The sequence below is a fragment of the Phaseolus vulgaris genome, chromosome 9, assembly GCF_051622355.1.
Source record: "Phaseolus vulgaris cultivar YP4 chromosome 9, ASM5162235v1, whole genome shotgun sequence".
In the NCBI taxonomy this organism is placed as follows: domain Eukaryota; kingdom Viridiplantae; phylum Streptophyta; class Magnoliopsida; order Fabales; family Fabaceae; genus Phaseolus; species Phaseolus vulgaris.
This window is the reverse complement of record NC_143506.1, coordinates 31,407,666-31,430,329: the sequence shown is the minus strand read 5'-3', so window position 1 is coordinate 31,430,329 and position 22,664 is coordinate 31,407,666. Positions and strand designations below refer to the sequence as shown.

The window sequence follows — 22,664 nt, the reverse complement described above, 5'->3', positions numbered from 1 at the left end:
ACTTTTTTGTGCAACTGCTTCCTGCACCCCTCAATTTAAACCTGCACCCCACAATTTTTCAAAAAATATATTTTATTCTTCTTTTTAAAAGTGATTTCAGGATTACTTGTTTGAAAATTCACGAGCATTAAGAACGGGGAAGTGATTAATCTTTGTTGTCTCTGTGTATAAGATTTTTGACAATGTAATTTAGGTTACAAATCAAATTTATATTATCTCATCCAATTATCTCTGAGTTATTGCTTTATTTACAGTTTTATTTATTAATTTTAGGTTTTTAGAGAAACCATTTTACTGCAATTCCATAAGAAGAGTGATGTAATCAATTTCAATTCTACAAATTCACACCTTCGGAGTAGACTAGGACCTTGGTCAGGAAAATCGATTCCTTCCTAGTGTGAGGAGGCACTGCAGGAGAATCATTGTTGGTAATTAGTTCTTTTCACGTTTTGATTTCTTGATTTTGTTCTCTCGCGGTGGTTCTCGCGGCGGCGCCTCTCGCGGACTAGCGCATCGGCGTTCCTCACAGCGGCTGTTCTCGCACGCTTTCACGAAAGTAGTCTGTGAAGCGACGCTTTTGACTGTGTTGCGGAGGCGCAGCGGTGCGGCAGCACGGTGGCGCCGTAGCTCATCACGGTCCCGCTCTTCTCTCACTCTCACATGCCCAATTGTAGGGTTTCTGTGGGCTGCTGGGATGGAGGCAGCGCATGGCGCAATTAGAACATACAGCAAAAACATTTTCTGAGTCACATTTTCTTTCTTGACATTGTTTCCCTCTAAACGTAGCAGAAACATACAGCAAAAAGTTTTTAATAGACTTAGTTTGTTTGCGGATTACTTTGTATCAAAAAAAATTCAGAAGTATTCTATCTTGCATGATGTTTTTAACATTAGCACTTGTTGCAAATATTGCATATATGTTTCGTTCTTTATTGTGTCTATAACTATTGATCAAGTTCTGTTTGGGCTGATGGGAGTCTTAACATCATTGTCAGAGAGATTCTTTTCATTTTCTCTAACTATGTACTCCAAAACTAGACTAATGTATTGTTTTTTATGTTCCTGCAGTGACAATGGGGGGTGATGATAGTCTAAAGACATGGGTATCAGAAAAATTAATGTCCCTACTGGGATATTCTCAGCCCACAGTCGTACAGTACATGATTGGACTATGTAATTCATCTAATATCATTGCACCTTGAAAATTCTTCTATAGTTAGTTTGGAAATCATATGTCAGGGATTCATGTGCCATGTTTTGGCAATCACTTTTTTGGTGTTGCAGCCAAACAAGCTACTTCACCAGCTGATTTGGTGGGCAAGCTAGTGGAGTTCGGGATCTCGTCTACGGATACTCATGCATTTGCGGAAGAAATTTACTCCAGAGTTCCTCGCAAATCATCTGGTTTAAATGTGAGTTTTTCTTTTTTATCTAAGGTGCAGTGAAATATACTGCGATAGTGTTCATGTAGCAAATCCTTTTCTATGGAAATCTCTAGTATCTGCTGTCTATTGATACTCTGCATTCTGTATCAGCAATATCAAAAACAAGAGAGAGAAGCTGTAATGTTGGCCAGGAAGCAGAAGACTTACACAATTTTGAAGGCTGATGACGATAGTGATGATGAATCTGTGGATAAATCTTCATTAACTACTTCTTCTTCATCTAGAAGGCCTGAAGATCATAAAAAAAAGCGTTTCAGGAAGAAAACTGAAGTTGAAGATGATCAAGACGACGAGGCAAAGTGCTCATAACCTATTAGATTCATTTTCATATTTCTTGCTCATGGTAAGCTGCTAATCGATGGTTCTTCTAACAGCATGTGAATTGTTTTGACCAAATGCAATCCTGCAGGGGATTTTGAGAAAGGAAAGTGAGAGACAAGTGAAGAGAAGAACTTCCCCTGATGGTGATGATGATGATTCGGAGGTACTTTTTCATTACTCCCCTCCTAAATGTCTAAATTTGCCTGTGCATGACTAAATTCGTTACTGATAATGAAGTTTCTGTCATATCCACTTGTTTGATTAATGTTATGGCTGACTGTAAGCCATATTTTATTTTTCCCAAGCTGCATATCCAACTCTCTTCATCAGTGGTTTCTGGTCCTGTTTTGGGTAATTAGGTTCCTTACCGAGTGATGTTTAGATCCATATGACCTTGATGATACAAAGCTATTATTGCCTATCTTCCATATGATTTGTGTTTTCAAAAGAAAACTAGATTTTCTGAAGTCTATTGTTGATAATGTCAATGGGTTTTTTTGTTTAAAAAACTTTCCTTTGTGTATACACATTGTTTCATTACATTTTTTAAAAAACATTGTTTATTGTTATTATTATTATTATTGTCCATCTCTTGTTTTGATGTAATTTCTTGTCATTTGCATACAGTCTGAAGAAGAAATGTTGAAAGATCAAAGAGAGAAGGAGGAATTAGAGCAGCATATGAGAGAACGAGATGCAGCAGGGACACGGAAGGTACTCGTCAATGTTTGATTGATTTGGTTACATGTACTTGTTCATTATTCTTTTAATGATTATTATTAATAATTAATTATTATCAGTATCATCATGGTTTAATACTACTATTACTAACTCAGGATGTTAAATAGTAGCTGCATGAATGCTTTGTTTATGGATAAAAGAAGAAAATTTGTTGAAAGGAATGAGGAAAATTGTGAGGGTAGATGGTTAACAATATGCATTATTTTATATAAAAATTAATGTTTTATACTATTATTAACTTCTGATTTGTAGTTTTTCATTATAATATTATCTATTTTTTTATGAATGAAGAAGTTTTATCAACAAGGAAAATGCAATTAAGGATTCCTCAATGACCAAAGGGCCACCAAGAAGCAAGGATATTCATACTTTCTGTTTTATACTGGCAACAAATTGTCCATCTATCCACATATAAGATTGTCCTGTTCTCCCCTTAACAGGCCATGCTTATCACCAAAGAAAGTGCACACAGTAGACATGTGCATAGCATATCTAAAGGCATAGAAGCACCCTTGAAGATGTCTACATTCTACTCCAACCATATGCATGATTAGAACAGAAGTTCCACTCTGCCATCAAGTTTCTTCTCAAGGCTAGAAGCATATGGTTTTTTCTGTAAAAAGAAGTGAATATATGTTCTATAATGCAAAATAAATAGACACCTAGTGGCTAGATAGGGTAAATCAAACCACTAATCTGGCTTGTCTAGGTCTCATCTAAAATGTTTGGTTGTATAGTTGTAATTAGTGTTATGTTACCCAACCCCTATTAAAAATTGTTAGTGGTATATATGCTATTATCAGCCTTTAATGCAATTCGGATAATACTTATAACTTTGTTGTTATTTTAATCTTGTTAGATTCTTTAATATTACTGGAGAATATTATGATGCTTTTATTAGAAGCACATTTACGTTTACCTAGTTCATGCATACATATGTAATGTACTATTTTTTGTTTTGTTTTGCCTTATCTATTGCTTTCTTCTAATTCTTTGAATTGTTTCTTGATTGTCAGCTGACTGAACATAAATTATCACGAAAGGAGGAAGGTATGTTTGTGGTTTCATGCATGTTTATATGCATTATGTTTGTTATAATTACAAAGGTAAGGATCATATATTTATAACTACAAATATTTGGATCATATCTTAATAATAAGAAAATTATCAAGATTATATTTGTTTTATTTTAGGATCAAATCTTTATTATTAGAGGATATCTAACCTCCTCTATTTATTGTATTGATTTCTTTTTTCTGAATATAAAAAACTATCCATGCAATCATAGAAACATGGTTTCAGCTCAATGCTTCTTTTTATCTTTATAGTTTAACATGAAATCTAGAGCCTTTTTGAAAATCGTGTTTGCCTGGTGGACCCGCTGGCCCTAACCTCCTCTTCGATGACTATAGGGTTGGAATAGCATCATCACAATCTACCCAATCATACAAAGCACGACCCAAATACCCATCCACACTTCTGCATGCATCATAACTCTCCACACTAGTCCATCAACCTCCTGAGGGCTGTCCACCTCTTGCCTAAGTCCTCCTCCATGTGGCATATCCATTGGAGTTGGTTTGGTGGTTCTTCCTTATTTTCTCTCTCCTACAATTATTTTAGTATTTTCCAATTTGAAGGAAAAAATACAGCTCTGGAAAAGTGTCTTCCAACACTAACCCTGATTCTAAACAAATGCTCCCATCTTTTCTAATCATATTTTTAATATTGAGAAGATGAATGGGTCTACACTTGGGCTTCTGAAATTGGGATATGATTCCGTGGGTTGGGCCACAAATCTTATCTCACTACCACTACTAAATTTGTATTGATAGCTGATCACAAACAATGGATAAAGTTTGATGTTCAAATGTGCAGTGTTCTCAAGTCCACTATCCACACCTCACCCACACCTATTTTATGTCATCATGAGATGTGTCCATCAATTTGGAGTGATGCCCATGCCCTCAATGACAGCTAGTGTCTGTACAATGTTTTCCAAGATCTTCTGACACTACTTGTTCAATGACGGTACCGTGCTTATGATCCCATGTTTCTATTGGGGCAATTTAATAGCTTGGATATGTAAGAAGCAAAATGCTTGTGGCAAGATCAAGTGTAGAGGCAAAATACAGGGTAATGACTTGAGTCACCTGTGAGCTCATATGGCTAAAGCAACTTCTGAATGAGCTTAAATTTGAATAACATTCTTAAATCCATCTTATAACAACCGGGAAGCACTACACGATGTCTTTAATCCTGCCTTTCATGAAAGAAACAAATATATTGAGATAGATTGTCATTTCATAGGAGAAAACTGGAGTTTGAAGATATCACTTTGAGATTTGTCAATTCATGTGAATTGTTGACAAACATATTTACCAAGTCTCTAAGAGGACCAAGGATCAATCACATTTGCAACAAGTTGAGCACATATAACTTATATGCTCTAGCTCAAGAGGAAGTGATATAATTACAAAACTAATAACCATATCTTTATAATTACTAAAATAAGGATCATATCTTTATAATGAACAATATCAAGATCATATTTGTATTCTTTTAGGATTCATCTCTTTCTTATTAGAGATATCAAATGTCCTCTATTTATTGTATTGATTTATTTAGGGTTTAGGGTTTATCAACAATATCAAGTATTGATTTCTTTTTCTGAATATAAATAAACCACTTGTGTTGCTACAGAAACACGCGGTTTCAACTCAATGCTTCTCTTTATCTCTATAGTGCAACAATATCTATATACTGGTTTTGTAATATTGGTTCAATCTGTCTTCCAACAGAAGAGGCAATTCGAAGATCTACTGCTGCTGAGCGGGATGATATTCAAGCTTTGAGGTTTGTTATTACATTTTTGTGTGTGGTTAAGATAAGATAATATTAAAAAAGAAATTGTTTTTTTTTTTTGGGAAGCGATTGACACTTAAGCAGGTAGTTTGATGTTTAAGAACCTTGTTAGTCTTTGAGGAAGAAAAGGTGGGAAAACTGAAAATCCAGCAAAAATTCTTTTGATAAATAAATAATGTTATGAAATGTATAAACAGCTTAACACTTAAGTGCTAAAGTTTAGATTATATATGATATATCTAGCAAATTTAAATTATTGTAATTTTTTATCTGTATATTCAGATGATATCTGTTATCTTTTATTACTGTAAAGTTTAAAAACTATTGCACAAATTAGTTATATTTTTTATTTTATTTTCATTACTATCTATTCATGCATATTGTTTTTCGTACATAATTAAATACTAACTTAAGTTATATCTATGAAGAAAATGATTTATTATTTTTCTGGGTTTTAGCCTTCAAATCACCATGAAAGAGATGTATTTTTCGATTTTTGTTTAAATTCTTTAATACCTTCCGAGTCTTGCATTTTTTTGCTTCAAAATCTGTTTGATTTATTTTAAACATGAAGTTTGTAAATTGTTATGTTTATAATTATTATTTTATCATGAATATTTTATAACTGTGTAAATGGTTTTATGGACGTAGTTACAAGATTCTTTTGGAAAAAAGAAAGTTGTTAAAGATACACTAATGGATAGCTGGGCAGTGCTAGTTATTGTAAACTAGCATACTGAGTTTTATTTTTTTGCTTTTCTTTTATGGTGGCCTCATGAGCAGGCTTCCATTTTGAAATTTGACTGCTTTATGTCAACCTAAGAAGCCTCAAAACATAGTGCAATACCAGTTCGGTATGATATGAACAGGGAGATAAGGAGAATTTTAAAATATTAAGATAAGGCACAACCAAAATACGTTAACAAAAGAGACATTAATATAACTAATTGCCCATTAATACATGTCAATAGTCAATTGATGATCACAATAAGTTTGTAAACCTAGTTCATTGAATGTTTAGGATTTGGAAATGGTTTGCATGAAAACATCTGAGAAAATCAAGAGACCAAATGTTGATTTAAATGGTTTGTTGACTGGAGGAAATAAAGTGCTATATCAAGTTGCTCTGTATGAAATTTCTTGCTGTTTCAAAAGGAATACATTTCTAAAGGAAAACCTTTGAAACTAAACTTTCTTGGGATTGATTTGATTTCTTGGTTGCTTTTTTGTGCTCAACTTCTGGTTTCCTTAAGGGAACATTGTGTGCTAAATTTGCACAAGGGATTGGAGAGGGGAAAACTGAATTAAATTTTCGGAGAAACAATTGGAAAGATTTAATGAAATATTGAAATTTTTATTTATGTTGCCAATGGTATTGTTTGCCAAGTATCCGATCACATTGTTGCTTTTGTCTTTCCTCTTGTCTTGTTTGAGGATAATTTGCTATCGATTGCTTCGAAAGCACTTAAAATTTACCACAGCATGTCATCTCACTTACAGTTCCACCAATGTCATTGCAGAAAGGTTTCACGGCAAGAATACTTGAAGAAAAGGGAGGAAAAGAAATTAGAAGAACTGAGGTATGATGCAACTTCAGTATATTTTGTTTTCTTAAGGTTTTTGGTTAGATCACATTTTCGTTCAATGAATGGATTATAGTTTGATTGTATTATGCTATTATCATCTAGTACTTTATTCTATTGTTGAATTTATTAGTTTTTCTTGTTTACTGCAGAGATGACATAGAAGATGAGCAATATCTGTTTGAAGGTGTGAAGCTTTCAGAAGCAGAATATCGTGAACTGAGGTAATCTATCTGTTTACTGCTTTATTGAGTTCCACTTCAATTTGTCTTTTGTTACCATGAATTATGTGAAGCAAATGCCAGGCCGAGCTTTGGTCTGCAGGGGATGTTTGATAGAAATCTTTTTGTACTTGAGAATTACAAATCTTGGGAATTATGAATCCTCGGAATGACCAAATTCTGGTTGGTTAGTAAAAAATATTGCTTGGAATATTTTTATAAGTTCTCATTATGTGTTATTTTTATTTAAATCTTTAATTTATTATCATGTTAAATGATTTAATAAGTGTAACATGGTATTTTTTCATTAAATTTTTTATTTAAACTTGAGAAAGTTAGATTCTATTGAAGATCCAACATCGACTAGAGATATGGTCAAATATAAGTGGATGTAAATTTCACTTTATAAGTAACTTTTATGAGGTTGTGTTAAATTTAAAGTTCCTTTTCTACGAAATTCTCACTTCTCTACGGAAATGTCTTTGCAGAAACTAGACTAAATTCTATTCTTGGGAACATGGTTTACTGGGAATGTTATTTATTTAACTGTAAACCAAACGTGTAACATAGTGTCCCAATTTCAAAATTCTAGAAAACTAAAAATTGTTAGTAATCTTTGAAATTTAATCAAACTGTTGATTTAGATTTTTGTTATTTTTTCATGTTCAATCTGTATGTTCTGGAAGTATATAATCAATTTGTATTCCATGAGTATGTAGAACCCAACCATGAATATCAAAGATATAGCTTTTGTATACCAAGGAAAAATTTTATGTGCTTCGTTTATTGCCCCTAGGTACAAGAAAGAGATATATGAACTTGTGAAGAAGCGCACAGAGGAGGCTGACAATGTGAATGAGGTATATAATCACTTAGTTTGTATTTCATGAGTATGACATCCTGGTTAGTTTATTTATTAACTGTTGATTATTGTTGAAATAAGGTTTTTAAGTTGCTTGCCAGTTCTTTCTGCTTAAACTTTCTATTGAGTGTTACTAAGTTATTGCCAAGATTAAGCTGTATAGTTCTATAATAAAATGGAAGTTGGTTTGGAGATCTTTTAGCTGACAGACAGTGTTTAATGCTTTTGGGATCTGGGAACTCCCAAAGGGATCTAGACGCTCATTAAATTGAACCATCTATATGTTTCTTTGTCCAATTCTCATATTCTACTGAAATTGCAGTATAGAATACCAGAAGCTTATGATGAGGAAGGTGGTGTTAACCAGGAGAAGAGATTTTCTGTGGCTATGCAGCGTTACAGGTATTTCACTTACCAAATGATCTCCACTCCAGTTGGAATCACATATACACTATATACCAGTTATCACTTGTTTCCTCTAACTTCCATCTTGTGGTTGTGCATTCAGAAGCATTTTTTACCTGCTTGATCAATCATTATGTCTGTTTTATTTTATAGGGATCCAAATGCTGAGGATAAAATGAATCCATTTGCTGAACAGGAGGCTTGGGAGGAACATCAAATTGGTAGAGATTTCTGTATTATTATACTCATAAAATCTCTACTCTTAAGAAGTCCTTATACTTTATCTATGTAAGTTCTGAATAACATCTTTCAGGAAAGGCAACGCTGAAGTTTGGTTCAAAAAATAAAAAAGTCTCTGATGATTATCAGTAAGTTTCTTCATCTAGAAACAAGTCTCCAGATTCAGACTAATGACCAATCAATCATTAAGGTGCAACTTTATTGTTGCACCAGGGAACTCCTTCAATTAGCTCCCTTAACATTATTTAAATAGGGTTCCTGTGGTTAATTATCCATCAACAAAACAAAATATATGATCAAGGACCCAATTGAAAAAAAAATTACGGACTTAATTATAAATTCTTAAATAGTTCAGGGACCTTCTGAGTGATTTAACCTTTTTAATTATTTAGATTTATGTAGGGTGTTATTCATCACCTCTATTTCTTTGTGTATAGAAATAATTGATTTAAACTGGCTCATAAATTGTTTAGGTATGTGTTTGAGGACCAGATTGATTTTATCAAGGCATCAGTAATGGATGGAGATAAGGTGTGTAGATTTCGCAGCTTGACTCATGGGATTCAATGGTGATATTCTTTTGTTTGAATCAGTCTCTTTTTGCAGTTTGATTATGAAGAGATGGAAGATTCTCTTGAAAAGTCCAGAGCAAAGTCAGCTTTGGAGGCACTTCAGGTAGCGTTTTGAAATTTATTCACGACATTATTAGCTGCTTGCAGATTGACCGGCACTAACTTACCAATCATTTTTCATGTTTAAATATTTAATATGAAGTTAAAATAAATGAAAATAAAATATTTAAAATAGTTGATTAATTTTGAGAGGAATTCTGATATTTAAATGTCTAACATACTCTTTTACGTAACACTATTATAGGGGGAAATTCTTTGTGTGATCCGCTAATGATGTGGATCCTATTCCCTGTTTAATGATTTCCTTTTGACGTACAAATTTAATCAAGAAGTGGTGTTGTTCATTTTGCTCATCAAAAGGACAACAAAGAGGGAGAAAAAACCAGTTCAGTAGTGTGTTTTTTTTTCAATCAGATCTAGAGCAATTTTTAGTTACTCAAGTGGGAGAGGGAAACCATCTATAACTAAGATGTATATTTGAAGTAATATGGGGGATTTTATCTCATAAGATGGGAATGGTTAATATGACATGTTGCAAGAGATGCAAAGAAGGGGTATTGGGAAGTCAAGGAAGTAGTTAATTTAATAGATTGGGTGTGGGATGATCAAAGACATTTGGGAGGTAAATTGTGATATGTGTTGGAGATTCCATATTGACTAGAGATATGACCGACATATAGTATGAGTTGATGCAAATCTCACCTTACAAGGTGATTTTGTGAGGTGTAATTAGGCTTAAAGTCTACTTTCATAAAATTGTATAAGAGCTGATGGTTCGTCTTGGTGACTAGCTAGCGAGTATGATATAAAGTAGAAGAAGAATTCTATGTTTGTGGATTCCTTGTATTGAAAGTTTTCTTGACAAAACTTTCAAAAAGCATCTCGTTGTGGTGAATGATGATACAAGGAAGGGTAACAACTAAAGGAGTCATAGTTAAGAAATGCTTCCGCTCGAGAGGGAAGATGTATATTGTGGAAGAGACTCTCACTTGAGGAGAGATTGTTAAGAAATCTAGGTGAGTTAGAAGGAAACCTCACCTTACGTGAGGTTTAGATGTATGATCAAATTATAATATATAAGTGGGTGCAAACCTCACATTCCAAGCTAGTTTTGTGAGGTTAAGTATCCTATTTTCATAAGAACATGTATATAGATATAAAAAGAAAAAGCGGAGAAAAAGGGGGATAAGGAAAATATGAAAAATAGTGAGGGAGGGTCCACCTTGTTTTATGTAATTTCTGTTTCAATTCACTGTAATCTATTCTTCCAGTGTAAAATCCCACTAGACAGGTATCGATATCTCTCTAACGAGTACATCTTGCTATAGGCACATTGCACTGTGCTTTGATCCAATTTCTATCATATCATTATTTTATTAATAAATAAACAAATCATAATGACAAAATGGATAAATAAATTGTGTCAAAAACAGTTAAATGGGCTGTCCCCTCTATTAAATATTGTAGATGAATTATAGATGAAAACGATAATTTGGCCAATTTTTAATTTAGTGCCACTCCACCATATTTGTGTAGTCTTCAATAATGATTGATTTAGGCAAGAAGGACAACTGTAAGATGGCAACTGGAAAGAGAACTTGAGGCTACTATTATATTGGTTTGTGCAATAATACAACAATTATACTATTGATATTTTAATTCTTTGTGAAAGAAATTAGGCTACGAGGATGGATTAATTTATGAAATGAGACTATATTATTCACCATTTTGTGTTTTTTTATAGGAGGAGAGGAAAAAGTTACCCATGTACCGCTATCGGGATGAATTGCTCCAAGCTATTAATGATCACCAGGTATTGTCCCCTTCTATTCCTTCTTTGGTGCTGAATATGAGTGAATTTCATCTCTGTTGTTAGTGAACTGTTCTGTATTGGTATCCAATGCCTTTGTATACATATTTTCTTGTATACACTTGTATGTTTAAGCAAATTAAACCTTGAATATTCTCTTTATATAGGTACTTGTAATTGTTGGAGAAACTGGTTCCGGAAAGACAACACAGATCCCCCAATATCTTCATGACGTTGGCTACACGAAGCGTGGAATGGTGGGATTTAATTGCTTTTTATGTGCTTACAATAGGTTCATTTCATCTGAAAACCTTATTTTATGCTCCTGTTATATTGACTTTTAATATACAATGTGCAAGTACTGACGAGGCAGTGCAACTTTGCTGATGTTTCATTTTTCTCCATTATTGTTCGTTGGGCCTTGTCAACTATTGTTTATAAATTGTGGAACAAGTAGTTACCTGTTTTATTTTTCCACGCATGCTACTTTAGCTCCTAAAAAACAATTCAAGAACAATGGCCATGGTTAAGAATTTAATTTTGATTGTGCCATTCAACTATGAATACCCTAAACCCTAAATTGTAACTTTTCATGTCTTGTATCATATCTTTCGAATTGTAGGCATTGGAAACAAGCAAACCTAAGGTGGTTATATTTTTCTTTGCAGATTGCATGTACTCAGCCACGGCGTGTAGCAGCTATGAGTGTTGCTGCTCGAGTTTCTCAAGAAATGGGTGTTAAATTAGGACATGAGGTAGGCCACCCTAAGTATTGAATATTTTAACATTGATTTATGTTAGTTATTATTATTCTAAAGTTTATTTGCTGTGAAGATTTCCCATTTCTTAGAAACCGGATATGCGCATGCTATGTTGAGTTCTTTTTAGTATGTAATTTGATTATGTGCATCTCTCTTTCACGTGTCTTAGTTTTTTAATTGGAACTTTTCAATTTTTAGGTTGGTTACTCCATCCGTTTTGAAGATTGTACATCAGAGAAAACCATTCTGAAATATATGACTGATGGAATGTTACTGAGGGAATTTCTTGGTGAGCCTGATCTAGCAAGTTATAGGTGAGCTTATATTAGATTCATACTTGGGGTTTAGTTAAACGCATTATAATTGTTTACTTATTATGTTTGCAAATGTTGCAGTGTTGTAATGGTGGATGAGGCTCACGAAAGAACACTCTCAACTGATATTTTGTTTGGATTAGTAAAGGTGAGCAGAACATTCTGTGATGAACTAAATTTGTATGCCTTATTAATAATTCGAACAGGTCCAGAGTTGATATGTTTTGAAGCCTATTCCTTGAAAAATAAGCATTTTTAATGATATTCAAGACACTTTACGCATATATTTGGTTGAGTTTGGTGCAAGTGTTTTTTTTTTTACATGTAAGAAATCTGATATGGTGGTTTTGATTGCATGAATTGTTTTGTTCTATGTCGTTGTACAAGATTTGCTTATGGGTCAAACTGTAACTGTAACTCATTAATGCATGGTCTTTGCTCATACTTGGATGTATTTGAGGAGCATATCCAGGTAAAAGAATGAATAATCATATTTCTAGTTAATTACAAGATCCTCCTGTGTACTTGCGTACTGTTTTTGGGCTAAATCATCATTTTGGTCCCTGTAATTGTATAATGTTGTCATATTAGTTTTTGAAACTAAGAAGTTTTTAAATGAGTCCTTGAAATTTCTAATGGTTTCATTTAAGTCTTATTTGGTCCCTAAACATGTTAATATTGTAACTTAAGTAACGTTTTTGAATTTTTGACTCACGCCATTGACTGATTGCACTTTCAGAGACTTATTTGGAATTTCTTAGTTAAAAATATTAGTGTGACAGTGTTTTTTATGGGATTAGGAGCAGATAGGACAGTTATTGGCAGAAAATAGGAGCAGTTACGTGTGTATTGTTTAATTAGGTTCAGTTATGTATTTTAGGAATAGTATTTTGTATAAAGTTTCATGGTTGACAATTATTATATTTTTAGGAGCAGCAATTATATAAAAGTTATATAGAAAATGCCCTGTTGGAAAAAAAGTGAGCAGAGTACTTGACAATTCTTTGGGCAGCTTCTGGTTAAATTTTCTCTTTAATTAGTAAATACCAAATTTTAGTGTTCAATCAGCTATACACTTTCAAGGACTAAGGTGTTTGTCTCTATTCTGTTTTCATGACAGGATATTGCTCGTTTCCGGCCTGATCTCAAGTTGCTGATATCAAGTGCTACACTTGATGCAGAGAAATTCAGTGATTACTTTGATTCTGCGCCAATATTCAGAATTCCAGGGAGAAGATATCCTGTTGAAATAAACTACACCAAAGCACCTGAGGCTGATTACTTGGATGCCGCTATTGTCACCTCACTTCAAATCCATGTCACTCAACCTCCTGGAGATATATTGGTATTCTTCACTGGTCAAGAAGAAATTGAAACGGCAGAAGAAATCTTGAAGCATAGAACTAGAGGCTTGGGAACTAAAATTGCTGAGTTAATAATATGCCCTATATATGCCAATCTTCCAACTGAATTACAGGCTAAAATATTTGAACCCACTCCTGAAGGAGCTCGAAAGGTGGTCCTTGCTACTAATATTGCAGAAACGTCATTGACAATTGATGGGATCAAGTATGTCATTGATCCAGGATTCTGTAAGATGAAAAGTTATAATCCAAGAACAGGAATGGAGTCTTTGCTAGTAACTCCCATCTCAAAAGCTTCAGCAAATCAAAGAGCTGGTCGTTCTGGTAGAACAGGTCCTGGAAAGTGCTTCCGACTGTACACTGCATACAATTTTCACAATGATTTGGAGGAAAATACTGTTCCTGAAATACAGAGGACGAACCTTGCAAATGTAGTTTTGACTTTAAAAAGTCTTGGTATTCATGACTTGTTGAACTTTGATTTTATGGATCCTCCCCCTGCCGAGGCCTTATTAAAAGCTCTGGAGCTTTTGTTTGCATTAAGTGCATTGAATAAGCTAGGCGAGTTAACCAAGGTGGGTAGACGGATGGCAGAGTTCCCACTTGATCCTATGTTATCAAAAATGATAGTCGCCTCAGAAAATTTCAAGTGTTCAGATGATATCATTTCAATTGCTGCTATGCTTTCTGTTGGAAACTCAATATTTTACCGTCCAAAGGATAAACAAGTTCATGCAGACAATGCAAGGATGAATTTTCACACTGGAAATGTTGGAGATCATATTGCATTGCTAAAGGTTTTGTTGCTACTGACTTTTTCTGTATTGTTGATTATCAACTTTATCTATATGCATTTTTTCCTTTCTGTGAAATGTTAGACACTGTTATTGATCTAGTTATTGATTAGATATTTTTCTTTTGCCATCCACTGTGATGGTGGGTTGTGTCACATCGCACATGGAGGTTGTGGTGGCCACACTGCTCTTTGTGGGTCATGTGCAGTGTGTCACTGTTTCCATCTAACATAAGGGGCTGAGAGAGAAGCTCAAATATGAAACAGGGTTTTTGTCAGAAAAAACTGTTTCTGATATTATTCAAAGAGGAGTATTTGCTCTTAAATAAAATACAAAGACTTAATAATTGGAAACCTTAATTTATGATTAATATAGTCTATCCCTATAATTTAGGATCAATGATCCTGTACAATAAATATAAAATATACTGTCAACCTATTTTTTTTTATCAGCAATGAATTAATAGAATTTAAAAGACACACTTTAGGGGTGTTCCAACCCTTATACATAAGAACTCCTAATTAAGCATTCAACAATTAGATCAAAGTTAAGCGGCACACCACTTAATTCAAAAACTTAAAACTAGTTAAATATACTCAGTCCCAAAACCTGAATCTGCATAACACCAGCACAAAACAAAACAGAAGCCTGGTGATGAGGGAAAACTGCTAGGGAAAACATGCTAACAGCTAGGTGTGACCAGCACAACATAACCAAGTAGAGCAAAGACTAAAGGATCTCCGGACCTTGCTGCATTTGCTTCCTGAACCACTACATACCACCATGCATCTACCAAGCATATCAGTAGCTTGACCATCAACCTATTAATCCTCCTAATTATGGAATGTAATTAAATCTCCTAATCATGTAATTAAAAGTTGTCCACATGTGGCCTAAACCCTATGTGATATAAATAATAAAAGGGCCGTAAGTTGAAAATTTAGTTTGAAAAGAGTTATGAGATGGGAGTGAAGCGAGACCATAAGAGTTGCACATTGAATCCTCTTGATGTGATAAGGAAGCATGTTCAAGAAAAAAAGATGAGAAGGATGCATCTGTGGTTTTTCGTAAGTTGTTGCAAGCAAAGAGACCACACTTCTCTTGGACCCCATTTCTGCCCATTGTCTTGACTTAATGTTAGAAGACATGTGGAAAATACCAAGAGAGGAAGACTATACAGAGGGGGATTAGTGGGCAACATTTTCCATTAAATATTGTAGGAGATCTCATATCGATTAGAGATTCTTACTAAGTGAGTTTATGCCTATCTCAACCTCACAACACCGGGTTGTAAGGTGAGCATTGCACCCCACTTGTATATTATACTTTGACCTTATTCTTAGTTGATGTCGGATTTCCAACATATCCCCTTACATTAAGGAATGAACATCTTGAGCGTGCGATTAGATATTCATGGGTGGTCTAACAGGAGCCCAATAACTGTGGCATAGTAGCCCCAAAGAACTTGACTAGGATAGACTCTGAAAGACTTTGATACCATCTTAGTAAATGAGTTTATGCCAAATTATAGTATATAAAATGGGTGCAAAGCTAATCTTATAAGTTGATTTTGTAGAATTGAGTTAAATGTGAACTCATTTTCTAGTATGCTATTAGAACCGAACATAGTGAGGATTGTTGGATCTATCATGCTACCCACTATCGAGCTGCTATTGAATCCCTCATACATATTTGGTACCATGCTTTAGATGTCTAGTTCTAGGCATGAGGAAGTGTGTTAAAGATCACACACCAACAAAAGATATGACTAAATTATAATATATAAATGAGTATAATCTCACCTTACACGCCAATTTTATAAGGTTGAGTTACGTATAAACTCGCTTTCTAATAAATACCATGAGGTTCACCAACAAAACAAAAGTGATTAGGTATGGAGTCTCTAGGTTTGGCACAACCTTCCTCACATTACAATGGTTGCATAATAAAAAATAACCTTAGAAACTTGTTCACTTGTTCTGATGATTGGTTGAAGTCAAAGGAAGCCAAGGAAACTAAAGGGAAAAGAGAAACTGACACAGTGCTCATGCCAACTTTTTGGGCTGATGCGATTTACACCCTAAATGATACGGGACCAAGTTTACAAGTTCCTAGGTTAGCAGATGATGGAAAAACCTGCAATGGGCTATACATATGAGGCTATGGATAGGGAGAAAGAAGCTACTTAAAATGGATTCAACAAGAAATAAAAGTACAAGGAGCTGTTTGATATAATTGACCAAAGATGAGTGTCAACTCCATCATCCATTGTATGCCGCAGGTCCTTGTCTCAATCCCCAATAATTTTAAGGAATCAATGATCAGGAAGGGATGGGGGGGATGGTGTAAGTGTATTCAAAGGCAATCTCCAAATCAAGAGGATGGAGATAAGACAAATAGTGAGCTTGAATGAGGATGATGACAGTAATGAGTGGTTGTTAGGAGAAATGGCCAATGAAGATGAAGATGCTGTCCTAGAAGAAGAATTGGTCTTTTGAGGATTTAAGTTGGGGAACTGTGAGAGCTGCAACTCGGTCTGGGGAGCCTATTACATATACTAGGCAACATAAAAGAGCAACAACCACTAGTGCAACAAGAACATGAATAGGATGATAAAACTGGAAGTGAGGAGGAACAAATCTACAATGGTGAAAGTGATGCAGATGAGTATGAAATTTTGACATGGCAACTGAAGATGATGTTTAGATGTTTTTAAATTTAGATTGGTTGTTTTGTTTGATGTTATATGCACAGTAGTTATTTTTTTGAACATGGTGATTGGCTAGTTTGCTGTTTTGGGATTGATTATTGGTTATATTTTTGTAGCTTTTGCTGTTGAGTTTTGGACCTTTTGCTGTTGTAAGTGGTTTTGGGAGGTAGTCACTATGCTGTCCACTCTTAACTACTATGCTAGTGTCTATGTGTATTTATCTTTTCATCAAGCTGGGACATGACCAGATAATCATGGGTTCATATTTGTCAAATAGTGATCTAATATTAACGTTTTTAATTCTAAATTTTTACTATATTACTTTTTATTTTTCATTCAGGTCTACAATTCGTGGAAGGAGACCAATTATTCAACGCAATGGTGTTATGAAAACTATATACAGGTACAAACCATTATTTGGCGTGTCCATATTTAGTGAAAGTGCTAGAAGAAAGTAGTATACACATCCATAGATTGTTAAGTACAATAAGTAATGATAACGGGAGTTGAGAAAATTAAGGGAAGGGAGGAGTGAAAGTGATGGGGAGAAATGTTACTTTAGTTAACTCAAACTAAACTGAATTTTGGTTAATTTTTTTAGTTCATTTAACAAGCATTTGAAATTCGTTATAATAATCTTGGAAAATTTACGACAAACTGAAGTCTGTTAAAGAAGTTTGGCGAAAATACTACCTCAATGTTCTCATTGTTGACAGTGGAGATGTGCAGTGTTAATAGCAACTTTAGATGGTTTTTTTTTGCAGATAGATCCGATATAGCTTTCAAAAGATGTAATTACTACTTATTATTTTCTTTTTATTGATTGACTTTTTCTTATGCTTTTTATTATTACCTATTTTTTTCTTCTGATATGATAGTATTATTTTTATAAAAGGAAATTTTAGATCTTGTATTGTATGTAGGCTTGTGACAATGATGTTCGTATTTAGTTCCCCTGCCATTATGACTTACAAATGGACTATTTCTACAATGATCCTCACTTAGAATGCTTCCATTCGAATTTATTCATCCTTGCATTGATTTTGGTTTATTATTCTATTTCTGTGTTTGTTATTTTGATTCCAGGTAAGGAGTATGAAACGGGCTAGGGATGTCCGTGATCAACTGGCAGGTCTTTTAGAGAGGGTTGAGATTGAACTAACATCAAATGAAAGTGATTTAGATGCCATCAAGAAATCTATCACTTCTGGTAAACTTATAAAAACTAATGTTTTCTTGCATTGCAGATCCTCTTTTAGTTTACTGAATCTAATTTTTAACTGCTGCAGGATTTTTCCCACACTCTGCTCGACTGCAAAAGAATGGATCTTATCGAACTGTTAAACATTCACAGACTGTTCACATACATCCTAGTGCGGGGCTGGCACAGGTACTTTTGTGTTGTATGTTGCTGATAAGTCATAATGTATGTTGATTTCATTGACTGCTTTCTACCCCATTTCTAGATAATCAAAAGAGTTGTGTTGTATTATTGAAATAACAAATTTGAACAAATTGAACCAAAAAGTTTTGTAAATAGTTAAACACTGAAACCAACCTACAGATAATACATAATTTCAACTGGAATATTTCATTCATTACATATTCTGACTTCCATACAAAGATAGCTATTTAAATGCTGTCTCAGTAAAGACGTGTACTATTACATTAGAGTACAAAGGGAATCAATCATAAATAAAAATCAAATCCTTAGTTACAGTAGTGGGTATGTGCCTATTATGATATATTATGGTTACAGCAATAAGAATCTTATCTTTCTAATTACAGATATCAAGATCATATCTTTATAACCAGAAATATCAAGATCATATTTGTATTGTTCTACTCTGTTATTAGAGGATATCAAATCTCCTCTATTTATTGTATTGATATTTTTCTAAATATGAATAAATTACCCATGTCACAAAGAAACACAGTGTCAGCTAGTTGATTACTGGAGGTGCGAAAGTGATGATTTATTTGGAAAGCTCAGTGAAAATCAATCTACTGTGTTTGACCTTTCATGTAATAGCTGGTTTGTTGCAACATGGAGTGTTGCATGCAGTGGGATGATATGAATTTTGATGAGCTGGAGGAGGTCTTGTGCTGATTAGAATTGAGTCCAAGTATTTGCAGGGAAAAAATTATTATTTTGAGCATAACCAGTAGTGAAAAAAGTCTTGCACATCTCTTTCTTCATCAATATGGCTTCACTCGTCTCTTTCTTCATCAATTCTCTTGTGATTTTTTCCCATATTGAATTAGGAAAAGTATGAGGAGCGGAGGCAGTGGGAAACAAATTGGTTGTAGCCATTGTTGAATCTTATTGAGCTTTGGATGCCATGATAGAAAAGTCAAGATTAAGAGAAAATGCACAAAAGAGGGAAAGGGAAAACTTAATTCTTATTATTCTATTGATCAAGAGGTTGCTAACTGGAATTTATAGTAGTTATGAATGGTTACTGACAGCTGGCATCAGTAACTTCAACAAGTAACCAACATCTAACTAAATACCAACAGATGCAGTTGAGAATTTCCATCTATTTGATACTAATCTAATAGAGTCCTCAGTGGTAGTGAAGCTAGGAGGTTGGTCCCATAAATACCTCTTCTTTCAATTCACCATTCAAGAAAGCATTTTAATGGCCAATAGGAGAGGCCAATGATGAATGGTGGTCATGGCAAGAAAAAGTGAACTGAAGTTATTTTAGCCATAGGGGAACAAGTCTCCCCCTAATTAGACCAAAGATTTGTGTATTTCTTTTAGCTATGAGGTGAGCTTTTCAATGACCAATATTTTCTATTTGACCATATCTTAACTAATATGCTTGGATGGTTGATTGGGGCAAGAGATGAATCCAAAGGACTAGATCAAGGAGGAGACATAGACTGGGGTCAAGATTCGTTCTGGTATGTGGTCAAAGGAGGTAAAATGTGATAATGATTGAGAACAAAGGGGACAAAGGAGACATTCAAGGGTGTGAGTTCTGTAGATCCATAATCAAATTGAAGTCTATACAAAGCTTTCCATTTTCACGAACATTTTCCTACATAATTATAATATTAAGGCCCTTTCCAAGCATAATCATTCTAGAACTGTTGTCAATTTGAAGAGATATAATTAAAATCATTTAAAGGCTAAAAAAACTGTTGGAGATCCCATGTCGATAAGGAATAAAGTCAGATTGTAATATATGAGTAGGGAGCAATTCTCGCCTTAAAAGCCGGTTTTGTGAGGTTGAATTAGGAATAAACCCACTTCCTTATATGATATCAAAGCCTGTCCTATTCAAGTTCATTGGGTCTATTGTGCCACCATTATTGGGCTCCTTTTAGGCCACCCACAAATATTTAATCCTACACTCAAGATATTCTTTCCTTTGTATGCGAAAGTGTGTTAGAGATTTCATATCGACTAGAAATAAAACTGATTTATAATATTAGTGGGGTGTAAACCTCATTTTACAAGTCGGTTTTATGAGATTGAGTTAGGCATAAATTCACTCACTAAGATAAACCATAGGGCACAATATATTTATGGATAGAAAGGAAATAGAAATTAAATTTGAATGAAAATTCTAACCTCTGGTTTGAATCATCCAATTGTAAGAATTTGCAAATGTGGGTGCTCTATGTAGTCTTCAGCATCATCTAGATGAACAACTTGATTAGCATGATATTTAAGTCTTTGGAGTTGAATATCTTCATCACTGCCTGTAATATTGATGTAATACTAATCGGCTGCTGAACTATAACCGTTATGATCATATAGGAACTATTACTAGTGGTTGGTATGGTCTGTGGCTGAGCTTGAGCCTTAAATTTTTAGAGAAATCCTGACAACACAATCTGGTTTGTGTATTTATTTAAATTTGAGGCAATTTGAAAAGAATGGATCAACTGTATGTTGCATTAATGTGTATTAATGCATGTGAAGTTGCGATCACTATGGTTTAAAAAATCTAATTATTTCTTTCATCATTTGGTTTCTCCTTGTACCTTTTATAGGTTCTTCCTAGATGGGTTATATACCATGAACTAGTACTCACAACCAAGGAATATATGAGACAGGTATTGCCAACTGTTAACTAATTCAAATGTTTCATGACTTCTTTCAATGGATATAAGTCAATAGCTGAAACTGCATACTCATTGCAGGTGACAGAGTTAAAGCCAGATTGGTTGGTGGAGATAGCGCCCCACTATTACCAGCTTAAGGACGTTGAAGACTGTATGCTCCCTCTCTCTTTCTCATATTGCTATTATATTTTTGCAAGCAGTTGACGACATTTCCCTGTTAATAAAGTTTTGTTTATAAATATCATAAAGAGTCATGCTGTAGATTAGATGCGAGCTAGGTTCCTGCCATTAGTTTGTAGATGTTATCCCACATTTTTTAGTAATGCTGATTCTAATTTATAGGTTGTCATACTGTTAATTTATCTTTAGCTGTTTAGTATAACTATAGTATAGTAGTCAATCGTGGGGGTGAAGCGGGCAGAGTTGCTCCCAGTATTCCTTAGGCACTCATTAGCGCGCCTACCTATCATGGCCGTTCCACTGCCATTTGTACTGCAAATCATGGCGTTTTGCAGGCTTCACAGTCTCTTCTGTATTTGCGTTGTCTCTGTTGAGTTCGTAATACCTTTCCGTTTGTGTTCTCTGCCACAAGGAACAAAGGTTTCACTTTCACAAAGATATACAGACTGTTGGTGAGAATTATTGTTTTATCATGGATTCTTGGGTGAATTCGTTGAACATTTAAGTCAGTAAATTCAAATTTAATCCAACAGGTGAAAAAAAGGGTAATTGTAATGAACGTGCAAATTGTGACCTTTGAAAAATATTTTTCTCAATTAGCATAGAGCATATTATTAATCAACTTTGAATTTGTTGATTGTTATAACAAGAATATGTTGTTGATTTATGCCATATATAGCTTTTGAGTTGTTGAATCAAATTTTATGGCAGCGTCTTCGAAGAAAATGCCTCGTGGAGCAGGCCGTGCACAAGAGGAAAAGTAACTGACACCTTTGCATATGCTTTGAGAGGAGGAGGTACTTTATGAAGTAGTTTTGAGGAAAAAAATGTCTCTCAAAACATGGGATATGTAATGTAAATATTTTCACTGTACATTTAGATTATAACATTGTATTATTTTACCTGTCCTGTCAAAATTAGCCTTCACTGTGTTTACCCTTACATGCTTATATTAACCTCCATTGGGGACAGTGCTGACTTCATTACCAATTGCCAACAAATTCTACCATGTAGGTTTCATTTTCATTTTTTTTTTGTAATTCAATTTTGTTATTGCTATTTGATATTTTATAATTTTCTTAGGGGTGATATTCTTTAACACAATATTTTCGAAGCAGCAGGCACAAATTCATTTGATCCAGCAAATGCTGTTCATGTATTCCTATCATTTTTTTTATAACGGGTGGCTTTATATTGGCTAATTTTATAGTTGAGATGTTTTGTCCCCAGTTATTGCTCGAGTGTGTAATTTAGTTTTCATCTGACAAAAAGGAGTATTTTTATAGCTTTAGAGATTCTTCCTTGACTATCAACTACTGACACAGATTTTAAACCT

At 34.1% G+C, this 22,664-nt stretch overlaps 1 protein-coding gene across 8 annotated transcripts; it reads left to right on the top strand.

The window, feature by feature from the left end:
* Positions 1–99: 99 nt before the first annotated feature.
* Positions 100–22,561, top strand: LOC137820267 (pre-mRNA-splicing factor ATP-dependent RNA helicase DEAH1). 8 transcript variants are annotated; one of them, XR_011082595.2, is made up of 30 exons: positions 120–184; positions 274–428; positions 1,069–1,173; positions 1,285–1,412; positions 1,536–1,739; positions 1,855–1,929; positions 2,394–2,480; positions 3,524–3,557; positions 5,309–5,363; positions 6,893–6,952; positions 7,108–7,179; positions 7,973–8,036; positions 8,361–8,440; positions 8,597–8,664; positions 8,757–8,811; positions 9,157–9,214; positions 9,290–9,358; positions 11,060–11,128; positions 11,293–11,382; positions 11,794–11,880; positions 12,085–12,200; positions 12,282–12,348; positions 13,321–14,361; positions 17,185–17,234; positions 17,409–17,471; positions 18,155–18,278; positions 18,358–18,458; positions 21,077–21,139; positions 21,227–21,299; positions 22,040–22,561. XR_011082595.2 is itself a non-coding variant. In XM_068624244.2 (29 exons), the coding sequence occupies exons 3-29, from the start codon at positions 1,074–1,076 to the stop codon at positions 22,090–22,092; spliced, it is 3,156 nt and encodes a 1,051-aa protein (XP_068480345.1). In that variant the 5' UTR covers positions 113–184; positions 274–428; positions 1,069–1,073; the 3' UTR covers positions 22,093–22,561. The 8 variants fall into 8 exon arrangements, 6 of the variants coding, with proteins under 6 accessions (XP_068480347.1, XP_068480345.1, XP_068480350.1 ...); XR_011082596.2 differs by having other exon boundaries at positions 1,536–1,788; XM_068624244.2 differs by lacking the exon at positions 17,185–17,234 and having other exon boundaries at positions 113–184.
* Positions 22,562–22,664: the final 103 nt, after the last annotated feature.